The sequence below is a fragment of the Pongo abelii genome, chromosome 14 (genome assembly GCF_028885655.2).
Source record: "Pongo abelii isolate AG06213 chromosome 14, NHGRI_mPonAbe1-v2.0_pri, whole genome shotgun sequence".
Lineage (NCBI taxonomy): Eukaryota > Metazoa > Chordata > Mammalia > Primates > Hominidae > Pongo > Pongo abelii.
In genome coordinates, this window is record NC_071999.2 from 31564998 (window position 1) to 31592260 (window position 27263).

Sequence of the window (27263 nt, forward strand, 5' to 3'; positions counted from 1 at the left end):
CATTTTCAAGGGAATTAAAATTCCAGATTTGTTAAAATGTGAATATGAGCTTATAAAGAATGTGTTTTCAATTTTCAGATTGTGAGCCATGCCTTTAGTGAAGAGGAACATTGAGCCCCGGCACTTGTGCCGGGGAGCTCTGCCTGAAGGGATTACCAGCGAACTTGAATGTGTAACCAATAGTACTCTTGCCGCTATCATACGCCAGCTGAGCAGTCTGAGTAAGTCATCTTTTTTCTGATTACCAATGACATTAACTTTTTGTTAGCAAATTGATTTTAATAGTTAAATGATTGTCCAAAGAAGAGATTGCAGCTTTAAGGAAAAGATCCGTTCTCCTTCTGTATTTCCCAGTGTGAAATTGACCGCTGCACCCATACTGGGCTTGTGATGCTTAACTTTAGGCAATGAAGATGTGATGCTGTTACCAACTCACAAATTATTAGATAAGATCAAATGTGCAGATTTAAAATAGTGTTCATTTTTAAAAGCTTTTGAAAATGAAGATAACTGGTAGTTTTTTTAAAACTATCAATTATTATGAATTATTTTGTTAAACTTGAATAGGACCAATTGTTTTGTTTTTTAAGTGTAATAGATTGAAAACTAGTTAACACCTGTAATATGCCTGGCACATAGTACCTACTTAATAAATATTTGTTGATTGAATAACATCCCAAATGAACCATAGTATAAAGCCAAACAATAGATTTGTTGATTTTAACCTACTAAAAGTTAAAATGCAGATACTGACTTCCGCATAGAGGTGAACAGATCAGCTGGTTATTATGTGTATATGGTACCATGTATATATTTGCATGCACAGATGTATGGCAAATGCAAGCTAGGAAGAAAAGGCTGCTTCTTATTCTCATTTTGAATATTAATATTAAATATCTGAAGAATATTTTATAAGACTCAAATATGCATGAAAATGCTTTTTCCTTCAAAGCTTTTTGAAGTTGCACTATTTTCCCACAAACTTTTACATTTATTTTGCGATCTTGTTTTCTCACTTCATCCTACTCCTTTTCAGTTTAAGTGGTTTATGTGGCATTTTTGGTAACAGGTTTTCACAGTTAAATTTTTCAGAAACTCTGTTAATAACTAGAAAGTCTTCCATGAAATGTCCCATATTGATAGCCTCAAGCAAAGGGCAAATTTTTTTTTAACTCAACTACTTTTATTTATCTTGAAGAAATGCTGCAGGTAAGTATTGGTTTCTTTAATAGAATTGTACTGTATTGTTACAGATATATTTTTAATAATATCTATAATCATTAGCTAAGGCAAAAGTATGTAAAGAAATTACATAAAATGTTTTTTAAAATTAAATTTTTCTGGAATCTAAGCGCTTATGGTTGACTTTTGGTAGTGGTTATTGATAAAAATATACAAATTCACATAATTACATGAAGACTCCTTGTAAATTATTGAAGGGTAAAATTGTTTTTGTGTGTATTCATTTTTGTAGGAATGCTTTTAGTCTTCTTGTTTTTATGGCTGAAATGCCTGTTGGCACAAAGTGTAAGTGATGAAAGCCAACATAAACTGTCAGAGTTTTAATAATCAATCTGTATCTCATGCTGTAATAATCAGCGGAGAGTTGTGTTAGTTTTGTTTATGGTGTTTGCTTGGCCACAGCCTCCTGTAAGTGAATCTGCCCACACAGTATGCCTTGTTCTACATGGCCCTTGTGGTAAATAGAATAGTAATAGCCCCTCCAGATATATCCATGTCCTTACTTTTGGAACCTGTGGATGTGTTGTGTTACGTGTAAGAGGGAATTAGGATTGCTAGTCAGCTTACTTTAAGAGAAGGAGATTACCCTGGTTTATCTGGTTGGGTTGAGTATAATCCACAAGGGTTCTTTAAATGGGAAAGGAGGGAGGTAGAAGAATCAGTGCCAGGGTGACATGATGTAGGAAAGACCCAACTGCTGTTGCTGGCTTTGAAGATGGAAGAAGAGGGGCCGTGAGCCAAGGAATGCAGGCAGACTCGAGAAGCTGGAGAAGGCAAGGAAATTGGTTTTCTCCTGAAGTCCCCAGAAAGAACACAGATCTGCCCGTACATTAGTTTTAGCCCAGTGAAATTCATTTCTGACTTCTGACATCCAGAACTGTAGGATAATAATTTGTGTTATTTTAAGCTGTTATGTTTGTGGTAATTTGATACAACAGCAATAGGAAACCACTCTAGCTTTGGTTGTGTTTTGTACCACCCTATACATTGTAGCCTCATGATTGGACCAGGTCTGGGAACCTGCCTAGTGGACAGTCAGTTCTGAGTTAGGCTACTGCAGTGCATCTCAACCTGGCTTCTCTATCGGAATCACTTGGGGAGCTTTAAAACAGGATGCTAGGAATCACCCCAGAGATTGTGCTTCCGGTAAGCACCAGTGATGACCCACAAAATTAGATACCCATGTGTCTGGATGGAAAAGATGAGCTGGGTCAGTCAGATCCTTTCAGGAAGTTCAAACTAAGAAATGCAGTGAATTTGCTAGTCTCTTATGAGACCTACTGCTAAAATGTCATCCAGGGGTGAAAAAGCCATAATGACCACCTGTTAGGCAGAGTTGTGGGAGGGGGCAGAACCCGGGAGGAAGCAGAAGGAAGCCAGTTGATGAGGAAAGGCAAAAGAAGGATGTACAAAGAGAAGCAAGAACATGAGCGAGACCGCAAGGCCCACAAAGTAGAGGCAGCAGCTGCTTCTAGACCTGCCCAGGATGGCTTTCCCCTCCCATTTGTGGTGCAGGACTTGGGTGTCCTCACAGTGACCCTTCCTCACTTCAGGTTTGTTGAGTGCATCTGGGGCTTACAACCCAAAGAGCCTTACAGAAAGAGGAGCACAGTGATATATACTGCCAAGGATATAATTTTGGAAAACGAAGATAATTGAGTGCAATGAACTGAATGTTTGTGTCTCCCAACAATTCCGCATTGAAATCCTAATCCTCATTGTAATGGTCTTTAGAGCTAGGATTTTGGGGAAGTAAGAGGTCATGAGGTGGAGTCCTCATGAATAAGATTAGTGCCCTTATTAAAAAGGCCTGAGAGAGACACCTTGCCCCTTCTGCCTAGTGATGCCAAAGCAATGAGGCACTGTCTTGAAGAAGAGAGAGCAACCCTCACTAGACACCAAATCTGTTGGCACCTTGACTTTGGAATTCCCAGCCTCCAGAACTGTGAGAAATAAATTTCTATTGTTTATAAGCCACCTACTCTGTGGTCTTCTGTCATAGTAGCTCAAATTGCCTGTGACACTGAATTACTGATTGGTAATAGAATATCAAAGTAGATTATCTGTAGTTTATTAGTGTTTATTCATTCATTCTTCTTTGTATTTCATATAATTATATCTCATATCAGGTACATGATTGTGATTATCAGCAGCCTAAAGTAGTAGTCTTCCTTAAAAGATGCCATTTTATGGGAGTAAACATTCTCTGTTTTAATCTACTATTCTTTTACACACGTTGTCTGGCAAAATAAATATAAATATAAATATGGGACAGGTGGAAAAGGAAAAATATGTGACCTGTAATCATCAAGAGAAACAGAAGTCAGTCAGTAGAAGCAAGACCCACAGATGACCCCAATTTTGGAAATAACTGATGAGTACTTTAGAGTAGTTATGAAAAATTTATTGAGGGGGCATCCAGTTTCTGGTCTGGCTTTTAAAGAGTTTGGAAGTCACTCCTGTCTACACAATAAGAGGAAGCTCAATAATCTGAAAACCAGCCTTTTGAAAGATCCATGAAAGAACTGAAGTTACAGGACAAACTGATGCCCCCAAATTTGGAAAGTAAGTACAGGGGACAGCAAATAACTTTGAATTGGGTTCTGCTTAGAAGTTAACCACATTTATAATTTTAAAAATAATTGGTAAGTCACATCAACTTGATTATAAAGTAGGAAACAGATATGCAGTTATTACAACCTGCTACAAGACAACACTAGCACATAGTAAATGACATCAATGTTTTGCACGAATCTTTAGTTGTTCGTGGTTTGCCACTGGATATTAATATATTACAGGGGATAAGGAAAGTTATATGCAAATATATATGAGCTAAAGTTGTTAGGAAGAATAAGAGAATGTAAAGGAATGTTTTTATGTTATTTTTAAATTTTGTAATCATTCATCAGGTATTTAAAAATTTTAGGAATGTATGAGCCTATATTATTAAAAGTCTTCTTTTACAGAGTATTCATTCCTATGACAAAGTCAAAACATAATCTTTTTTAAAATTCCTTTGGGTACCTACCCGGCCATTATTCAGTGGGTCCAAATGAGAATGGATCATCTTAATCCTCCCCACTTTGCTGCTCACCCCCCACACCAGTGTCACTCCCCGCCCACCCTTACCTCCACTCCCCACAGCAGAAAATCATTTTCAGGTACAGATTGGGATAGATGATGTATAATTATCTGCTTCCTATAAGTGATACAGAGGGGGACTAGACTTTCTCTACATATGTATCTTAGGGGAAACACCAGTGCAACTTAGGGATTTGCCTTGAGCCTGCACTGGTCATCCCTGCTTGAGCAGCAGGGACTTGCCCTGGGAGACCTACTGTGAAAACCCAGGGCAACTAATTGTTCTAGGGAAGGAAAAACAGACCAGGACTCCACAGGGAGTTTCTCTGGTCTTTTCTAAATAGGAAGAGAGTTACCTGATCATTCTGATTCTTGTCACATTTATGGAGACAGTTCAGGGTCATGAGGACTTAAATGACTTTGCATAAAGCAAGAAAATAATCTGGTCTTAGATAGCAAATGGAATTCTGAAGGCCCTACAACTTTACATAACTTTTGGGAAATCTGTAGGTTTTTAGCTCTGGATATGCTCTTAGTACATCCAAATCAAACACTTGACTTCAAGGGCCAGAAATTTTGTAACCGTTAAATTTTTAACAAGCTTTTTAGGGAATTGAAATCTTTCCAGTGAGACTATATTGAATTTAGTAACAGTCATAGAAATGAAAGAGAGGAAATTTGTAACATCAATGACCATATAGTTTAAAAAGATCACCACATTCAAAGGTTTGTCCAATAATTTTTTTTAAGTCTTTTTTAATTTTCAGATTTTTTTCTTTGAGTGTTACTTCTGATACAGTACAGTGTGAGCAATCAGAGTGGCTGGGGGTGGAAAGCCTCTTGGCAAACAGTTTTAGGTGTGTTACTTGGTTTTCCAGCTAGGGAATTTTGATATTTTTTTCTTCAAATAATGACAGTTTAGTGTAGCAATTAACATTAAACCGGGAGTGCTTTTTCATCATTTTCCTTGATTAATAATCTGAATGCTCTTGTTCCTGTCAGCTAGTTGGTCAGTTAAAATCACAGTATCTTGTAATCAAATTCCTACTGGTATTATGATTTAGTTTCAATATAATTTGCTTAAAAAGGAGATGACATTTGTGCCAAGGATGACAAAGCTTCTTTTTAATACCTCATATGTTTGGTTTTGCTAACTTTGTTTTTCTTTGTTCTTGTGATAATAGCTGTTTTTCCCTTCTCCCCCTTAAAATCCTTCTCAGGATGTCACAAAGAAAGGAGTTAGAAATTTAGTGAGCCCTGCTGAAAAAAAAAAGTTTGGCGACATTAATGGTACTATTAAGATAATATAGAAAATTTAGCATAGAAACACACAAAAGAGTCAACTTTACAAAATTCCGTTAATCAGAAAAAATTGTTTGTAATACTTTGAACATATCTTTATACAGATGGTATTTCATTGTACATATGGTTTTATAGCCCATACTCACTGTACAGTACACATCTGTATTGATTCTTATAAGACACATTTTTGAATAGCTGGAGATTATTATATTGATACACCATAATTATTTAACCATTTTACTAATGTTGGACATATAGTTGTTTATTTGTGGGGGAACACTGTTATAAATTCTTATTCAAAATAATTACATACATCTCTGGTTGTTTTTGATTTTTTTAAAAAAGATTTCTTATTTCTTAGGAGTCATCAGGCTTCCTCATAATGAGCAAGGATAGTCATCACAAATGGCCCAAAATTCTGTGACTCCATTAATTTTAAATATGCTTCTCTCTTTACAAATCATTATAAAATCTATTTTTATTTAATTTTCATGTGTGGAGTAATTGTACAAATGAGAAAGGAAGTCTGTTTTCTTTTCAAAGGTTTTTAAGTGATTGTTTTTATTAATACTCCTTAAGACACACATTGTGTTTCCCAGTCAACCAAATGCGCTCTAATACAGTTGCTTTATATAATTGGATCTGAAATTTGGAGATGTGTTAATTGACATAAGTGCAGTTCTACTCAGGATAGAGATTTAAGTATTGTAAAGGCATGCGCTGTATAAGTTTCTTGGATGTTTTTAGCCAAACAAGATTTTTTGGGGAGGTGAGGAAGATAAAACACAGTTTATGAAGGAACTAGATTATAAGTAAATTTCTGTACAGTTTGAGGCTAGGGTTGTGGGTAAGTTAAGATAAAATATATTGAGGTGTCGGACAGAAGTTGAAGGGGAGGAACACAGCAAGAATTTAAGAATTTTTAATGCTGCAAACTTAGTTTTTGCATCTCTCATGAACAAAGAAAGCCAGTGCAGGTAGGTAAAAACTAATGTATACTTAGGAAACTAGAAGATAGAAGTTCTGTCAGCAGGAGAATTGATGGCAACTATAAGAGCCCCACCACCCCGACAAAAGGCAGGATTATAGGGGATTCACAGACTCTCATTACCTATTGACCCGGAATGTCAGAAATACTTTCTTAAGAGTATTGTAGAAGTAATTATTAGTTAGGTTTTTTATTTCTCCTTCCTTCATATGAATTTTAATATAGCAAGATTTAATGCATCATAATTCTTAGGAGCACAAGTTAGGGAGTCAGCCACATCTGAATTTTCAGTTCTGGCTATCACTAAATTTATCTGGTTTTATCATCTCTCTTCTTTGTATTTCATATAATTTTATCTCATATCAGGTACATACATGATTGTGATTATCAGCAGCCTAAAGTAGTAGTCTTCCTTAAAAGATGCCATTTTATGGGAGTAAACATTCTCTGTTTTAATCTACTATTCTTTTACACACGTTGTCTGGCAAAATAAATAAAAATATCAATATGAGATAGGTGGAAAAGGAAAAATATGTGACCTGTGATCAAGAGAAACAGCAGACAGACAGTAGAAGCAGGACCCACAGATGACCCCAATTTTGGAAATGACTGATAAGTACTTTCCAGTAGTTATGAAAAATTTATTGAAGGGGCATCTAGTTTCTGGTCTGGCTTTTAAAGAGCTTGGAAGTCACTCCTGTCTACACAATAAGAGGAAGCTCAATAATCTTTTGAAAGATCCATGAAAGAACTGAAGTTACAGGACAAACTGATGCCCCCAAATTTGGAACAGAAAGCCTTGTGGGAACCATTTCAGGGTTGCAGAAACTTGGCGAGTTGCTGGAGGCTCAATGAGGACAAGTTTGAGAGTTAAAAGCTCCAGAGGGGCCCAGTCAGAGGGGCTTCCACACTTGTGTGTTTTACTGCCAGCAACCTTACCACGTTCTTACGTTGAAGATTGGAGAAAAATCTCTTTGTTCGTCCATTCAGGAGAGGGGAATGGACTTTAAAATAAGCCCAAAACATCTGGGCACGGTGGCTCACACCTGTAATCCCAGCACTTTGGGAGGCCGAGGCGGGTGGATCATGAGGTCAGGAGTTCAAGACCAGCCTGGCCAAGATGGTGAAACCCCATCTCTACTAAAAAAATACAAAAATTAGCCAGGCGTGGTGGTGGGCACCTACAATCCCAGCTACTCGGGGGGAGAGGCAGAGAATTGCTTGAACCCAGCAGGCGGAGGTTGCAGTGAGCAGAGATCGCACCACTGCATTCCAGCCTGGGCAACAGAGTAAGACTGTCTCAAAAAAAAGCACCCAAAACATTTGACTCTTTTTAACATGCCTGCCCTCAAAAGAAATTATTTCAACAGAGCCTAACAGACTGAGATTTTACCAGAGCTTAATAGACCTGGTTGGAGAGAAATACCCAACTCCAGTCCCTTCTGGTCTTCCTGCCTAACCTGAGGGGAAGTGGGAGTGAGACCTAGGGCCCCAGGCTCACTAGAAGACTGAGACCCCAGCCATAGGACTGTAGAACACTCCCTTTTCACTGCCCCCCACCCGATACCCTACCAGCACAACACTAAGGGCCTGTGTAGTGGGATTCCTTTCACCTTGTTTGTCATGTCTGGTTTTCATCAGAAAATTACAAAGCATACTAAAAGGCAGAAAACACAGTTTGAAGATACAGAGCTAGCATCAGAACCAGATTCAGATATGGGAGGAGTGTTGGAATTGTCAGACCAGGAATTTAAGAGAACAATGATTAATATGCTGAGAGATCTAATGGAAAAGTAGATAACATGCAGGGACAGATAGGTAGTGTCAGAGAGATGGAAATTCTAAGAATCAAGAAAAATATATTGAATGTATTGCAAAAGGTGAACAATGTGTGAGGAAATAGCAGTTTCAGCAGAGAAATGGAAATCATTTTTTTAAATGCCAGTACTGAAAAATACAGTATCAGAAAGAAAGATTTCACTTGATGGACCTAATAGCAGACAGGACACAACAGAAGTGGTTGGCGAACTTGGAGATAAGTTAATAGAAATTATCTGAACTGATTCACAAGAGAAAATGAATTTAGAAAGCAACAACAAAATTTTAGAGCATTCAAAATATAGGACCATATCAAATGGTCTGACACATACGTAATTGGAATCTCAGAACAAAAGGAGAAAAAGAGAAGTAATAGAGCAGAAGAAGTAATGGAAGATAAGTTTTGAATATTGATGATAGATATCAACTAACAGACACAAGAAACTCAGCAAATTCCTGAAAGTATAAAGAAAACCACGTCATAATAAAATTGCTAAGGAGGCCAAGGCAGGTGGATTACTTGAGGCCAGGAGTTCGAGTGCAGCCTCGCCAACATGACGAAACCCCACCTCTACCAAAAATACAAAAATTAGGCTGGTACGGTGGTGCACGCCTGTAGTCCCAGCTACTTGGGAGGCTGAGGCATGAGAATGGCTTGATCCTGGCGGCAGAAGTTGCAGTGAGCCGAGATCGCACCACTGCACTCCATCATAGGCAACAGAGCGAGACTCTAAAAAAACACAAAAAACAAAAACAAAAAACCAAAAATTTGGCTAAAGGAACAAAGATAAAGAGAAAATCTTAAAAGAAGCAAGAGGAAAAATATACATCATGTAAAAGAAAGGAACAATGTTAAGGATGACAGCTGACTTGTCATCAGAAACATTGGGCCAGAAAACAGTGGGTAAGTGCTAAAAGGAAGAAACTTGTCATTCTGTAATTCTATAGTCAGTGAAAATATCTTTTAAAAATGAAAGACATTTTGTTCAGACAAAAATCTCAGAGAATTAGTCTTCCAGCAACCTGTACTACAAAAAATTCTTACGCTTCAGGGAAATGATACCATTTGGAAACCTGGATCTGCAAGGAGTCCAGACAAAGTAAATATGGGATTAAATAGAAAAGGTCATCAATAATTAGGTCTGTATCTGCCTAAAAGACTAGTAACCGTTTAAAATTTATGGCATTTATAATCTATGTGACAGTAAAATATGTGACAGTAAATGCTGAGTGTGAAAGTGATAAATAGACTTACACTGTTGTGTTTTACATTGTTTATGAAGTACTATGTTATTTGAAAGTAGAGATGAGTTAAGGGTACATAGTATAATTTCTAGTAACCATCAAGAATAACATAGATATCAAATGAAATCCTAAAATAATGATTTGATTATCCCAGAAGGCAAGAAAGGAAGAACAAAGGAAGAAGGAACAGAAGGGCCAAATGGAAAACAGTCAGATGATAGATTTAATCCTAACCACATCAATAATTTCTTTAAATAGAAACATTTTAAACTTCCTCTTAAAAGACAGAGATTATCAGGCTAAATTAAAAAGTGAGACTAAAATACATGCATTTTGAGGATGAAGACACCAATTTAAGGAAAGTTAATGAAAAAATAATGCCCTGCAAACACAAGGTATAAGAAAGCTGGTGTGGTTTTGTGAATGTCAGATAAAATAGAATATAAAACACATAAGCCAGGACCTTTAATGGTGATAAAAGAGTCAAGAACACAGAGCTTTAAATGTATATGTACCTAATAAGAGGACTGCAAACTACATGGAATAAAAATAGAACTGAGGGGATAAGTAGGCAAACTCAAAATCATAGTTGGAGATTTTAACAAGTACCCCTCAGTAATTGAAAGAACAAGTGGACAGAAAATCTGTAAGGATATAGGGGGTTTGAACAATATACCAGCCAGTCTGACTTAATTCATCTTTGTATACCAAACTCCCAAGTTGTAGAATACACATTCTTTTAATTTCCCATGAAGCATACACCAAAACGGGACATCTGGTAGGCCATAAAATAGTAAGTTTTAAAAGATTAATATACAGAGAGTGATGATAATGAGATAATTATAATCTTTTTAGATAATGCTCAAATATTGGAAAATCAAACAGTATTTAAAAAATAATCCTTGGGTCAAAGAAAAACTCAAAAGGGAAGTTAGAAACTATTGCTAACCATGTGGTAGTGAACACAAAATGCCAGTGTATTTGTGGGATTTTGTTAAAGAAGTGTATAGAGAAAAATTTGTAGCTTTAAATGTTACGTTAGAAAAGAAGAAAGGTTTAAAATCATGAGCCCATGCCTTAGGTGGGCCCTTGGTGTTGCTCAGCACTCCCGTTGTATTCTCTGTGTTAATTAATTTTTGTGCCCTTAGTTGCCTATTTCATATCTTTCCACCTCGCACCTCCCCACTCTGCTGATGACTGTGCTTCTTATATCACTGGTAAAAGAAAAGCAATCAGAGCAGAAGTAAAGGTCTCCCTCTGACACATTGCACACTGATAGGCTCTGCATCCATGTGTCCCGTTCACCCTCCCTTAAATGGACGAGCTGTTCATGCTCCTATCCATGCTGTCTCCTCCAACAGAGCACTGGATCCCATATCCTCAGGGTGCTTCCAGGATACATGCACCTTCTTTCTTCTCTGTATTATTTTTCCCCCTCTTTCTGTCTCATTCTCATCAAGTGTAAATATGTAAAGAAATCTCCCAATTTGAGTAAATTTCAAATCATCCTCTCCCTGTCATCCCATTTCTTGCTCCCACAGCAAGATTCCTTGAAGGATGTATTCATATCTCCATGGCCTCTATTTCCCACATTGTTTGTTGTCCCCATTGAGATTTCATCACACTCAACGCTTTTTAAACTGTGCTTATTGGCATGACCAGTGACTCGCATGCTGCTAAAATCCAGTGGCCAGGCTCAGCATTCTTACTTCATCTGTTACTGGCATGTGACTCACAGAAACTGCCTCCTCTGGAGAAACTCTCTTCACCTTCACAGTGGTCCACCACCTCACTCTGGTGTTTTTCCTACCTCACAAGCTGTTCTTTGTCTCCTCAATGATCTTCCCCACTTGGCTCTTCTCTGCCTGTTCTCATTTACTGAGTGACCTCATCAGGTCCCATGGCTCAAAATAACATCTTTATGCTGATGATGTTCAAATGTATGTCTTCAGTTCTGACCTATCTCCTAGTTTCAAACTTATATACAACTATACAACTGTCCACTCGATGTCTTCACTTGGATTTCTAATAGGTATCTCTAATCCTACGTGTCTAAAATTGCACTTATGATTTCTTTCTCTCTTTCCCAGCCATCCCCCATCTGTCTTAGCAAGTGGAAGCTCTCCTCTTACAGTGCTTTTGATTGTCTTCTTTCTCTCATATCAGAGACATCCAGTCCAATAGTGAATGAGGTCAGTCATCTTCAAAATGTGTAGCAAATCTGTATGCCTGTTAGCTGCCCTGATATCACTATTCCAATCCAAGTCACTATGCCTCTCGCCTTCTGTTGGATTTCCAGTCACTCCCCGCCCCGACCCCCGCCCCAACACAAAGGGAAGGGCATCTATTTCTCTGTCCTCTTCTTGTACCCTTTTCCCCGTCACTCACTAGCCTTTAGCCACACTGGCTTCCTTGATGTTGTTCGTATACACCAAGCACATATTTGTCTTCTGCCTGGAAGGTTCTTGCCCTAGATATTCATCTTCCCCCTCTTCAGTCACTTGATACCATCCTATCAGAGAGGCCTTTTGTGACCACTGAAATACCACCACCCACTTCCTTCCACTCTGTTCTCTATAAAAAATACTGCTTTATTTTCCCCATAGCACTTATTTTCACCAGACACATTGCTTGTTTATTGTCTGTTTTCCTCAACCATAATACACCCTTCATGAGAACAGGGGCTGTGTCCACAAGTATATTTCTTCAAGCAACAAGGACAAGGCCTGATACACAGTGGATGCTTGAATATTTGCTGAAAAAATGAATATGCTTAATAATCAATGTCTGTTATCTAATTTCTTAAAATGCCTAGAATATTGTAAAGAAGTATTTCAAAAGTTCATTGTAGTTAATTATGGTTGACGTTTCTTTTTGTTTTTCTTAATTTTTCAAATTTTCTGTCATGAGCATGTGTTAGTTTTATAATCAGGACAGTAGCAGTAGAGTCTTTAATTGGACCTTGGGCCATTTTTCCTACTGTTTACTTTCCTGTATTTTCTGTATTTCTTACAATAAGCATGTATTTCTTTTATAGGAGAAAAAATAGGTTTAAAAAAGAGGAAAAAAACTTTAAGCCCAATATTATGACTTGTTATTTTTTGGAATTCAATAGGAACTGACATTACAGATACTATAATAAAGTTTCTTTTTTAACTTTTCATTTTGAAATGATTTTAGACTTTAAAAAGATCAAAAACAGTACAAAGAATTTCCATAAACTTTCACCCAGGTTTCCCAGATTTTGTTTTACATTTCTTCTTTTTCTCAGACTTCTCTTCCACCTTCCCACCATACAAATGCATGTATGCATATATATTAAAAATGATCTCTTTTTTGTCTCCTTTAATCTGAAATAGTTCCTCAGTCTTTCTGTGACTTTTATGACCTTGACTTTTATGACCTTGACACTTTAGAAGGGAAACAGCATTTATGTTATGGAATGTCCGTTGGTCTGGATTTTCTAATGTTTCCTCATGACTGGATTTAGGATATTGACAGAAATATCACACGGTGATGATGTGTCCTCCCCTGTGCGTTTCATTAGGAAGCTGATGTGTCTGCTTGTGTCATAACTGGTGGCATTGACTTTGATCAGTGGATTGATTACCCCAAGTTTCTGTAATGCAAAGATTTTTTTCCCTGTGTGATTAAAAAGTATCATATGGGGAGACACTTTGAGACTATATAAATGTTCTGTTTCCCATCCTTCTATGAACCCACTAGTCTCAGCATCCACCTTGATGGAAACAGTTGCTGTGGTGGTTGCAGAATGGTGATTTTTTTGTCATGCCATAATTTCTTCAACATTAGTTAGTAAGCATTCTGCTGCAAATGCTTTCACTTACTTCCCTATTTATTTACTTGCTCATTTATATCAGTATGGACTGATGGATTATTTTATTCTGTGGTTTATAATCCATTGACTTATTTTGATCCTTACGTTTTTCCACATTTGGCTGCTGGGAGCCCTTTCAGACAGGCTTCTGTGTCCTTTTGACATCTCCCCACCAATCTCGGAAGTAAAGTCCTTTGAGCACCTTACTCTTTCTAGCACAGGAATACATTCTAGGCTCATGTGGTTTTCTGCCCTCACCCCTGGAGTAATTTTTCCAAGAAGCTTGATTCCTTTTAGTGGAAAACAAAAAGCCAAAATCTTGACAAACCAAGATCTAGGTACCAGTGTGTATGCTAAAATTTATGAAAGCCCTAGTTATGACTGCTCTTTTGTTCCCCAGGAAGGACTCATACGAGATACCTTGATTGTTTCCAGTAAATCTTCACTTTTAAATACAGCTGAAAATCCATGTATAGTTTTTATGCTTTGGCAATTTAGAGGTGTGAGACAAAGTCAAAACATTAGTGATTTTCTTTATACTTTGTTTTCCAAAGTAAAAAAAAAATTTCTTTTAAGCTATTCGTGTCTTAAAACAACTGAGTAAAGTGTAGTTTCATAAACAAATGAAAACATTTACCTTTCTCTTTACCTAAACTCTCTTTACTTAAAACTCTCTTTTCCTAAATTCTCTTTACCTGAAACTCTCCAGAATTTAGAAACTATTTATCAGTGGCTAAGGCCAAAATAATTGTCACCCAGTTACTAAAAATAATTCATTATTCAAAAAATAACATATAATTTCATGTCGTGACTGACCCAACATTACTGAATAATCTGGCCAGCCTACAATAAATAACAAAATTGTTTTTCCCCCACCAGGAAACATGACTTCCTGGTAATAAACCTTCCCAATACCAAGAAATAAAAAAGTCTTATCATTCTAACCCAAACAAAAATTAATCATCAGTACTTCCATAAAAATTTTTAAAGTACAGTTAATATACAAATATATCCCAATTTTGTCAGTTATGTTTTCTCCGATCTATAACTCACTTTCATAGTATTTAAAATTATTTATTTTAAATAAATACTACCATATATAATCTATAGTTCTTGTAATAGTCCCATTAAAATAGATTAGGTACAGAAAAAGATGACATCGAGAAAAAAACGAGATCATACTAATTAACAGTCCAAAACATGTTTTCTAATAAATAGACAAGTATACACCCCAAACCCAACACTCATTCCTTACGACTATGACAACTGTGACTAAAGACTATGGACTTTCCTATAGAAGAGCCTTCCTGACTACATAATACAATCACTGCTGGTTTTGTATATACAACAGAGGGTTGAATTATGACCAGAAGGGGGAACTTGTGAGACAAAGTAACAGAAGTAAGAAGCCCTTTGCTCATTCGCTTGGCTTGCCAGCAGAATTTCACAAAATCCCTTGTCAACAAAACTTCACAAAGCACCTGACTCAAGGACTGAGAGCAGCCCTCTGGAAGAATGCCCTAAAGATGATACACGGGGTAGAGCGCAGGGTCCCGCATCTCCTGCCTAAATCACTGCATTTTCCAAAAAAGGTGAATTAATAATCCTAGCCCTTATCTTTTCCTATACAGAAGATAATGTCTAAGGATTTTGCTTTTATCATCTGTAACCCAGATGTATCCTCACATTTTACTCTATTGTAACTTGTATTAGGTTGGTGCAAAAGTATCTAATATTACTTCTAAACACATTTGATGTACCTGCTAGACACAGGCAGGGCCACCATCACTTCTATATAAACTGTGGGCCAAAATACTACTTTAAAATAGTCTAACAACTCTTGAGAAGCCTCTCCCGGGTTACATTCCTCAGTAAGACTTACAAATAAAGCTAACTTTAATTCTTCAAAAGCCTGATTTTTCTTTAGTTGACAGAGGCATTTATCTCAACCTGATGTACTTGGACATGAGTTCATGTGGTACTAATAAGTCCAGAAGTGGAACTTTTGTCAACAAAGAATGAATAAATTGCATTTACCTCAATGTGCTCCATAATTCAGAATTAGTTTAGCTATTAATGGACTTGCCATTGAAAGAGTGAGTAGAATTCAGCTTTTCAAATCATTTGCTGTTTGCAAAACTGAAGATTGTAATTATAACACTATTCTTATTCATCAGAAAATATAGCTCTTTCCATTTTTTTCTCTTCAGACACTTGTCAGCTTTCAGCAGCTGGCAAAATATTAATTATGCAAGTCTTTAAATTTTATGTTCCTTTATAAATTGAGAACTTCTGAGTGGAAATGTAGTATCAGTTGCATGTTTTTCAAATAGGGTTAGGCATCGGACATAGAGACAAATGTTGCCTGTCCTTTTCTGCTTATACAGCATCGAGCTGAGAGTACATGATGTTTGTTGTTCTCAACAATAGTTGCTGTGCTTTGAGAGTATTGCTGTCACTTTTGCAAGAGGCTGTTGTGTACACTCCCATAGTCTTGGTGTATATGCTGTCCCTATTAATTAGTTTTCTGTACAGCCGAAGGGGATGGGATGGGAGCTTTTAAAGTTGCATTGGAGTTTTTAAAGTTGCATTTTAAAGTTGCATTGGAGTGTGTGTGTATATATAAACTTATTTTAAACTATGAATGGTCAAGCAGAAACACAATAATTGGTTTCATTTTATGACTATGTCAGACATTCAGAAATGAAGAACTGATAGACTTGAATATGAAGCATTTGGAACATGGTGCTCATCTACAAATCACCCAGCATTTCACCAAATGGATTCTATGAAACAGTAGTTTTGAAAGATGTTATTAGGTGTTTCCAGGCCCACTCACTATGAGAACATGATATTTTAGATGCTTCTCTTGCAGATTGCCAGTGCGCATTAGCTTATTAATGACTTTGAGACACCCCAAGGCATAGAAACATGTTTAATCCTTTTAGCTCCTCATTGCCCAGCCTTCCTTGAGCAGGAAGCATTTGTTGGCTTTGTGCTTGTTAACAAGAAACACTGGCATAGATCATGTGTTTTTCATTCAGCTGATAGTTGTTGAGCACTGGCTGAGCACAAGCAGTGCAGAGGTGAAAGGCAGAACTCCAACTCTCCTAGAGCTTAGATGAATGAAGGCAAGATTAGAGTTCTCTGACGAGTCCTGTGATCCAGGTCAGCTTAGGGCATTGTGGAGCACAGAGGGGGGCAAATGCTCTTACAGAGCCCAGTCTACATCCTGAGTTAGCCAGGACTCAGTTCTTATGTTTTTATTCACTTATTCCAAAATCTTTTCTGAGTACCTACTATAAGCCAGGCATGCTCTAGACATTGGAGACTGATATAGCAGTACACAGAGCTAAGGGGAATCCTTGTCTTTGTGGATCATATGTTCTAGTGGTGGGAGACAGATGAGAAACAAGATGAATACATGCAAGTGAATAATTTATTACTTGGTGATTAGTGCTAGTCAGGAAAATACAGCAGAGCAGGGATAAGAGGGGTGTGTGATCACATGTGTGATGAGGTGATGGCATTTAGCCAGGGCTGCTAGGAAAGCCTCACTTAGAAGATGACATTTGGGTGTAGAGCTAGATGAAGTAAGGGAGCAAACCATGTGAGTCTCTGGAGCAGAAGTGGTCTGTGCAGAAGGAACTGGAAATGCAAAGGCCTGGGGAGAAAGGGGATGCTTGGTATGTCTGAGAAACAGTGAGGAAGCCAGGGTAGTTGGAGTGGGACATACAAGGGAGAAGTTAATAGGAGATGAGGCCCAAAGGTGAATGGAGCTAGGTCGTGTAGGAGCTTATAAGTGGTCATCTGGCCTTTAGCTTTTATTCTGAGTGAATTGGCAAGACGTGGAATGGATTTGAACACTCAGAGGAGTAACAGGATCTGAGGCTGGTTTGGACAGGATGGCTGGGGCTGCTCGGTTGAGAGTGAACTGAGCAGGGGCGTGGATGGAGGCAAGGTTGCTGGAAGACCAATCCCTTGGCGGTTAGGGAGGTCGAGGCGAGTGGTGATTATGCCTTGGGGCAGGGTAGGATCAGGGCAGGTGGTGCAGGGAAGTCAGACCCTGGATATATTCTGAAAATGGATGTGTATGACAGTTTGCTGGAGAGCCAGTGTGGAGTGTGAGTGATTGATAGATAGCAAGGATGACGCTAAAGTCTGTGACTGGAGCAACAGGAAGAATGGAGGTGGCTCTTCCAAGAGGGGAAGATGGGAGAGAAACAGGCTTATGAGGGGGTATGAGGACTCCATTCCGGGCAAGTTATGTTTCAGTTACTAGACACCCAGTGATGCTGTCAGTAAGGAGTTTGATACATGCGTCAGGATCTCAGGAAGAGGTCCATCTGGAGGTAGAAATTTAGGAATCATCAGCATAGAGGAAGTGTTTACAGCCATTAGACCGGATGAGACGTCTAAATGAATGTTGATGGAAAAGAGAAGAGGTTGGAATATTTAACACAGATCTTTTTTTCTTGTCAGTAGTTTTTAAAAGTGGAGTTTTTGGAAATATTAAAACACTAGGTTTAGAAGCAGAAATAATTAGCTTTTTTTTTTTTTTTTTTTTTTTTTTTTTTTAGCAAAAAGAACTTTTGTTAAATAAAAAGCCAAGACCTCGAGCCCTGGACTCCTGTGGAGTTTTGAGTCTGGGGAGGGAGGAAGCAGCAGAGGGAGCGGAGGGCCCGCAAGGCGGGAGGGCACCTGCAGGCTCTTGGCAGGCAGGCTTGGCCTGGGCGTCATGGTCAGCACTGGGCCGTGCCACAGAGAGGCTGGATGGATGAGGCCTGAGAACTGGCCCTTGACTTAGCAGGGAGAAATGGTCTGCTGAGTTGGGTCAGCCCTTTCATAGAGTGATAGGGCAAAAACAGGACTGGCATGGGGTTGGGCAGAATGGGGAAAGGGGCGAGGACAGAGCACCATGGGGTACTCTGGTGAAGCTTTGCTGTGAAGGGAAGAGAGTAAGAGTGTAGGGTGAGGAGCAGGGGAATAGGGAGGGTTTTTTCAGTGCAGAATTCTAGATTTTTATGATTTTCTTCTCCAGGTTTTTTTAAAAAATTGTGATAAGATTTACATAACATTAAATTTACCTGAACAGTTTTTAAGTATACAGTCCAGTAGTGTCTTTGTGTGTTGCTATAAAGGAATACCTGAGGCTGGGTAACTTAGAAAGAAAAGAAGTTTATTTAGCTGATGATTGTGCAGGCTGTACAAGAAGCATAGCACCAGCATCTGCTTCTGGTGAGGCCTCAGAAAGTTTCCACTCATGAAGGAAGGTGAAGGGGAGCTATGTGTGCAGAGGTCACATGGAGGGAGAGAGGAAACAAGGAGCGGGAGGTGCCGCCAGGCTCTTTTTAACAGCCAGCTCTCACAGGAACTACTAGAGCAAAAACTCACTCACCCAGGGAGGGCGTTAGTCTATTCACGAGGGATCCACCCTTGTGATCCAAACAAATTCCATCATGTCCCACCTCCAACATTGGGGATCACATTTCAACATGAGATTTGGAGGCAACCAGCATTCACGCTGTAGCAAGTAATGTTAACCACTGTGTACACATGGCTGTGCAGCAGATCTCCAGAATGTTGTCATCCTGCAGAAGCAAAACTCTGCACTCATTAAAGAACTCCCCATTTCCCTCTACCTCTGACCCCTGGCAACCACCATTCTACTGTCTGTCGCTATGAAGTGGACTACTTTAGATGCCTCATATAAGTGGAATCATACAGTATTTGTCTTTTTGTGACTGGTTTATTTTGCTTAGCCTAATGTCATCCTCAAGGTTCATCCATGTTGTAGCATGTGTCAGAATTTCCTTCCTTTAAAGGCTGAATAATATTCCATTGTATGTGTGTACCACATTTTGTTTATCCATTCATGTATTGCTGGACACTCAGGTTCTTCCACCTCTGCTACTGTGAATAATGCTTCTGTGAACATAGGTATGCAAACATCTCTTCACATCCTTGCTTGCACTTCTTTACGGGTATATACTCAAGTAGAATTGCTGGGTCGTATGTTTAATTTTTGGGGGAACCACCACACAGTTTTCCACAGCAGTTGTACCATTGTACATTCTCACCAACAGTGCACAGGGTTCTAATTTCTCCACATTCTTACCAACACTTTTCTGCGTTTTTGTTTTTGCATTTTAAATAGTAGCATCCTAATGGGTATGAGAGGTGGTGGTGAGAGGGATTTCAGTCATTCTTAAAACTGTTAAAATGATTGAAATCATGGCAGATTTGTAAGAAGAGAAATGGTAGGTAAAACACGTGGGCTTTGGTCTGCCCCTGTGAGTGCTCAGGAGTGTCAGCTACTACTGTGAGGAAGGGGGTGCCCATGCCTGAGGCAGAGGGAGCAGAGCAGCTGTGCAGAAGCACAGAGTGTGAGGAAGTGGGAGGAGTGTGGGGCCGCAAGTAGTGCATTCTGGCTGGAGCACCACGCAAGGGCAGAAATGAGGTGCGGCCAGTTAGAAAGGCTACTATTAAAAAGTCAAAAAATAACAGATGTTGGCAATGCTGCAGAGAAAAGGGAATGCTTACTTACTGTAAACATGGTGGGAATGTAAATTAGTTCAGCCACTGTGGAAAGGAGTTTGGAGGTTTCTCAAAGAACTTAAAACAGAACTACCATTCCATCCAGCAATTCCATTACTGGGCAAAGACCCAAAGGAAAATGGATCGTTTTACCAAAAAGACACATGCACTCGTATGTTCATCACAGTGCTGTTTGCAGTAGGAAAGATATGGAATCCACCTGAGTACCTATCAATGGTGGATTGGATAAAGAAAATGTGGTACATCATGGGATACTACACAGCCATAATAAAGAATAAAGTCATGTCTTTTGCAGCAACATGGATGCAGCTGGAGGCCGTTATTGTAAGAGAATTAACACAGGAACAGAAAACCAAATACTGCATGTTCTCACTTTTAAGTGGGAGCTAAGCCCTGGGTACACATAGACATAAAAACGGGAACAGTAGACACTGGGGACTACTGGGTGGGGAGAGAGGGAGGGGGGCAAAGGCCAACAAACTGTCTCTTGGATACTGTGTTCACTACCTGGGTATGGGATCATTCATTCCCCAAACTGCAGTCACTCAGTATATTCATGTAATGAACCTGCACATGTACCCTCTGAATCTAAGATAAAAGTTGAAATTATTTTTTAAAAAACCGGGGAAAAAAGAAATGAAGTGCGGTGCACAGGGCCTTCTGTGTCATACACATACACATACTTATTAGGTTTTGTCTTGAAATGACGGGGAGCAGTAAAGAATTTAAATAGAAATGACGTAGTCAGTTATTTCTGTTAGATCATTTGGCAGCAGTGTGATGCATGGGTTCGGGGGTGGGAGGTGAATCTAAAAGCTATTGATGTAATTCAGGAGAGAAACGAGGGTCTGGGGCAAGATGGCGGTGGGTGTAGAAGGGACAAGACTTGGTGTTAGCTGTAGAGAGAGGGAGCTGTCACAATGACACCATTTCTGGCTTGGGCTTCATTTTGGATGGTGGGTGCTTTTCAACATGGGGATGCAGGTTTGAGGTAAGGTGAAAAAGAATTATATTTCAGCTTGTACAGGATTTGAGAATCTTAACAGACATCAACATGGAGATGTTCAGTAGCTAATTAGATAACAAGTCTGGAGCTCAGGAAAGAGTTCATAAAGCAATAAACGAGCATTAATTCTGGATGCCGCAGCTAGTTATAGTATTTTAAAATGTATATAGTTTGTGTGAAGGCTTTATTTTTTTGCCTTTATGGGACCATTTTGCATAGTATGGGAATGGGAACTGTTGACAGAATTTTAAGTGAACACAGAAGACCATGCTATGGATATTGAGCTTTAAGAGAAGCAATTTAATGCTTAGCTGAAAGCTGAAATCTGGGTTTTTCTCTCCTTTTTTGGTGGGGGATGGGGTGCATGTTTATTGATTTATTCTTATTTTGTAAGAGAAATTCTTCTTGTTAAAACAGTTACACAGAAGCTATGAAATTATACTAATTTTAAATTCATAAGAATTCATTCCCAGCGTCTGGGTGTAACCATTTAAGCAGTAAAATATTTTAGTCCATTTCATTAAGTAGATAAGAAATTATCAAGTGTTTCATGGCATGAAGTAATTCATGAAGATTTGCAGCCAAGGGAGTCCAGGGAGCTATGTGATAAAAGCAGAGAACTAAAAGTTAGAAGACCATATTTTTGTTTCATCTATTTCTGCCATGTACTAGCCATGGGATTTGGACGGATCACCTTTCTGATCCTCTGTTTAGTCAGCCAGAGAATGAAAACATTAACTTCCTGTTTACCTCCTGGGCTCACTTATTCATTGAACAGGTGTGTGCAGGAGGCATCACACAGGGCTAGGGCTAAAACATGGAACACACAGAGTTCACAGTCTCATGGATTATAGCAAAGAGTACAGAAAGCGGCTGTGAAAGCAGCGTATAAACTATAAAGCACCACGATAACTTTAGGGTTATTCTTAACTCTAATGAAGTTTTCTTCCTGGGAGGTTCAGGTTCTCTTTCTCATTTGAGTGATAAACCGATAGAAAATGAAAATAAAAAGAAGTGGTAGGTATCTCTGTCAGAAAAGTTAAGGTGAGATGTGCCTTGCACACTCAGAGTAGACAGCTATTTAATATTTGTTGCATGGGTAAAGTAATGGTGTTAGGATTTGGAAATTCATTGTAAGCAGATAATGATTCTTATCTTGCTTGCTGCATTTTCAGAAGTGTTACATTTAAGAAAAGTGGGAGTTATATCTAGCACTCAGAGGAATATAGAAATGAACCATGCAGAAAAATTTAACTCAGAATTCAAAATCTTGGTTTATAGAGAGTGCCTGAGTCAGCACTATATACCTAGATTTCAAAATATTAACTAGAAGACTTTAATGCCATTGGAAAGTGTTAGGCACAAATAAAATATCTAATGTTTCTGATTGTGAATGAGATAAAATCCCAGATTTAAAGGCCAACATGATAATTGAATTATCTTGGGGAATAAGTGAAAGTTTGGTTCCTGAGATTGTATTTACACTTAAAGCGTGAAAAATGAGAACTTAAGTTGCAGTTAGTGGGAAGCAACTTGAGCGATAGCTCATATAGCAATAAAGATTCTATACTATCTGGGATATTTTAAAATTCTACAACATTGAGTCAGTTTCAGATTTATATGAGTATCTCTAATAAACTTCAAAAGTTCTAAAGGCCTTGGACTGTGACACTTTATTTTCATACTCATTTGCACAAAATCCCACATGTTGACAGGAATAAGCACGGGTGAGGATGTGTGAGGGCCGCTTCATCAGCTCCCTAACAGATGGCCTCTCCATTCATTTTATTCTACAGGCAAACATGCTGAAGACATATTTGGTGAGTTGTTTAATGAGGCTAACAACTTCTACATCAGAGCAAATTCTCTTCAAGACAGAATTGATCGCCTTGCTGTCAAAGTCACCCAGCTGGATTCAACAGTGGAAGAGGGTAGGTAATTGCCTGAAAGCAGTGAGCTAGAAGTGATGTTGACAAGATGGTGGTAATTAATTGCAGTGTAATTACTGCTTTTTCCTTGGGATGGTATGCTGATATTTCATCTTTTCTTTCCTAGAAGAATAGTGAGGGGAAAAAACCTACAACTTTGTGTTAATTCACGATGAAAAGATTCATATGTGGTCTACCTCATAACTCTATACTCTTTTTTAAAAAATTACAAATACAGTATTTGTTTTAAAGGCTTCTTTGAATACAGTCAGTGTTAGAAGCCCCAGTTTAGGTTACTGACAGTTATTTTAAAAATAGTTTCTTAACTAAAAATTACAGAGCCACTCTAGAGATATGGTCCAACTGAGTCAGTGTTACACATACCTTGTGTGACACAAGCACCTGGTGTTCTTAGGATTGATGCCTGTAAAATCCTGGTGATTCTACTGATTTAAAAATTTTATTAACCTTCTCAGAAATAACATTTACCGAAGGCCTTTAGGCTACAGGCTTTAAAATAATGTTAATATCGACAAGCATTGTATAGTTAACTGATAGTCATTTGATGATACACCCTGAAATTGTCAGTTTCAACAAAATTGAAACTATCAACGATCCCTTTTTTAAAATTTTACTTTCAGTATCTTGAATGAAAGACTGAGATTGAGCTGGAGAAAATATGCTAAAAAAGTACAAAATATACCACTTCATATTTATTTTGAGAAAAATATTTAGGTTAAAATTTAGTTTTACCTTTAAATAATGGCAGTTAACAATTCCTCTTGTTGCTTTGAAAAGATCCTAGTGTCTGATTTTTGCGCTATATCTATAGAGTAGTATCGGTAAAAATAATGCTTTTATTTTTTAAAAAAAGTAGTTGTGGAATTCATCTCTTATCATTTAAAAAATTTATGTTATCTCATGTTCAGGTCTTTTTCAAAGGTCAAAATTTGATTAGTGAATTACAAATATAACAAAAATGTAAAACATTGATTTTAATATTCATTATAGAAGCATTCTTACTTTTCCAACAATAAGTATTAGTTGGTCTGTTCAGGTAAGGAATTCTTAACATTTTAAACCAGTCATTCATGTTTTAAATTAGCTATTCATCTTTCTGCAACTTTTTGTTGGCTGTTGCCATTAGAATGCTTATGATAAACCTTACCCTGGAAAAGATTAATTTGTAAATTAAATTTTATGAGATTTTATAGTACATGTCATATCTTTAAAATCCTTTTCCAAACAAGATTTTACCTTATTACTTTCCTTGCCATGGATGTTACAGTAGAAAAAATACTTGACTGACGGGAAGTCTGTATTCTATTTTGGTCTTGCCAATTTTTTGCTGGAGTTTTTGGAATCTTAACATTTCTGAAGCTCAGCTTCAGTGGTTGAATAGGTGGGTTAATAGCCTAGTCTGTCCACCTCAAAAAGTTTGATGAAAGTCAGATGAGTTGGCCGGGCGCGGTGGCTCACGCCTGTAATCCCAGCACTTCGGGAGGCCGAGGCGGGCGGATCACAAGGTCAGGAGATCAAGACCATCCTGGCTAACATGGTGAAACCCCATCTCTACTAAAAATACAAAAAATTAACCGGGTGTGGTGGCGGGCGCCTGTAGTCCCAGCTACTCAGGAGGCTGAGGCAGGAGAATGGCGTGAACCCGAGAGGCTGCACTCCAGCCTGGGTGACAGAGCGAGACTCTGTCTCAAAAAAAAAAAAAAAAAAAAAAAGAGATGGGTTAATAAATGAAATGTAAAGTGCTGTACAAGCACAAGAAAGAACTTTACCCATTCCCCGATTTTCTGAATCCTTAGTGTAATTTTGTATCATCGATCAAGCTACTTAATTTTTGGGACTAGATGCATGTTGAAAAGCTTTGCCATTTGCCATCTTTCCTTAATGTTTGTTTCAGAAAAACTTAATGTGTTATTTCCATTTGTGTAATTTTTGCAGAAGTATTTCCCACATGCATTATATTTAAACTAATGTTGTTTGAATGGTGTTTTCCTTAGGATATTCAAATCTGTGCATTTACATGCCTGTTACATTCATAACTATATTCCTATGTGATTTCTGAGAAATGCTATTTAAATAAAGAATGTTACTCTAGTATTAGGTTCAGGGAAATAATCAGATTACTACAAAAAAAAAAAAGTCATGATTTGACCTCATTTCATAGTGATAGATATTATCTGTGAAAGGAAAGGAATGCGCATGCTCTTAAGCATGGTTTTTAAATGGACAATAAAAAATATTATTTGGTTGTTCTAGGAGGTGTTTTTAATTGTGAGTCAAATGGTATTTACTTCTAAACAGTTAAAAATATTTCTATATAACTCAACTTGGGGGATTTTCTCTAAATAGTCTCACTACAGGATATCAACATGAAAAAAGCTTTCAAAAGTTCCACAGTCCAAGACCAGCAGGTGGTTTCAAAGAACAGCATTCCCAATCCTGTTGCTGATATTTACAACCAGAGTGATAAGCCACCGCCTCTGAACATCCTGACACCATACAGGTATAGCTTCATGCGTCCCAGAGCCTTTCCTTGAGATGAGGGGAGAGCTGGGCAGAGCTGGGAGCAAGCTGATGCATTGTGTGGGAATGTCCTTGATGGTTCACCTGGGTTAAAATCAGAATTGCTTCAAACTTTGAAAATAATGATTGAATTATATACAGTGAAACTACTCATTGGTACATAATTATTAAAGTTATAGTATTTCAGCATATTGATACGTTTAACAGTAGAAATGTGAGCTCTGATTTTAGCTTTTAGATGTAGCTACCTTAAGTAGAAGTGAGTAAGTTGCATAACAGTATTGTGTGTGGTTATGTTGTTTAGATTTGAAGTCAATTTGAAAGGAACTGCATAATTCATTTATAATGCAGCAAAATACCTGTTTCAGCACTGGAGAGACATTTGATATTTAATTCAGAAAAAAATGTATTCTGTAGTGGTCGGGGTTTTGAAGAGTGAAAATACAGTCAGCAAATTAACCTTCTGTTACTGGAAAATGGTAGGACACGTTATCAGGACCAGAATTCCAAGAAAAACAATGGAAAATAAATAGTGCAAAAAAATAATATGAAGAGACTAACTAAAAATGCTCTTTCTAAACACCCCTCCTGGCTTCTCCTGGCTCAGCACTTTTTTCCCATACCTGCTGTCACCTCCTGTCCCATATCCCTCTTCCATACACTGTCTCTCCGTCCCTTGTGGTATGTCTTGTCCTCTCCCCACCTCTGTGCCCTCTTGTGGAACTCATCCTTTGGCCTCTGACAAGCACAGGCTGTGATGACCAGTGGTTCTCACAGCCCCAGGCCAGCTCTCTGGTGATTATCCTGTGAGAACCTTCCAGGAGCCTGCGAGTTCTCCACTTCCATTACTACCCTCTCAGCAGTCCTGCCCTCAGGGGCCCTTTGGCCCATCTCAGGGAGTGCATAGAATTTTTCTTGGTCCTAATTCCTGTCCTTTCTCAGGGTCCACAGGGAGATGTTTGGAGCCACCCTTTGTTGCAGCTGTGCTAGGAAAGTGCAGTTTGCACTACACCACTTTCTTTCTGCACAGACAGGGAGAGGCTCTCAGAAAAACAGGCCAAACTGACGGCAGAGGAGCAAGATGCCATGCCTTTTTATGGAAAAAGTAGACTTTTCTGGAGGTTTTAGCACACTTATTTAAAAGAATTAAGGATATGTATGAATAAAGCATTATAAGCCAAATATTTTAATTTATGGCTTTGCATTTGTTCAGTAGGCGTTTTCCTGGGGCAGTTTCATTTTTACTTAGCACTGAAGCCTCAAACACAATGTAACATGTGGGCTTGCTCATGAAAACTTTCTACCTGCTGTTACTAAGAAACCTCACTGGAAATTCTGTTCTAAAGGAAAAAAAATCAGATAACCCAGTGAACCACTACATTGATTAATCTAGATCATGGTAAAATATTTGTAGTGATTTATAGTTTTCAATTGCATGAAAACTGATTTGACTTTCACATATATATGTGTGTGTGTGTATTCAGTCTTATGGAAAATAAAGCATATCTTTGACTTTTTTTTTTTTTTTTTTTTTGAGATGGAGTCTCGCTCTGTCGCCCAGGTTGGAGTGCAGTGGCGTGATCTTGGCTCACTGCAGCCTCCACCTCCCGGGTTCAAGCGATTCTCCTGCCTCAGCCTCCCGAGTGTCTTTGACTTTTTAATAGTGTGTTTAAGGATAGCAGTGCCAGCCCAAATTTGCTTTTTCATTAATATAGT

The 27263-nt window shown here is 38.2% G+C and overlaps 1 protein-coding gene across 4 annotated transcripts in view; it reads left to right on the plus strand.

Moving 5' to 3' along the window:
- WASF3 (WASP family member 3) overlaps nucleotides 1-27263 on the plus strand; it is a 131180-nt gene that overhangs the window by 84500 nt on the left and 19417 nt on the right. For all 4 annotated transcript variants that reach the window (XM_063714871.1, XM_002824105.6, XM_063714869.1 and 1 more), the window contains 3 exons: nucleotides 79-221; nucleotides 22875-23009; nucleotides 25374-25527. In XM_063714871.1, coding sequence (XP_063570941.1) covers nucleotides 89-221; nucleotides 22875-23009; nucleotides 25374-25527 — 422 coding nt within the window. In that variant the 5' untranslated portion in view covers nucleotides 79-88. The remainder of the gene's footprint in view (nucleotides 1-78; nucleotides 222-22874; nucleotides 23010-25373; nucleotides 25528-27263) is intronic.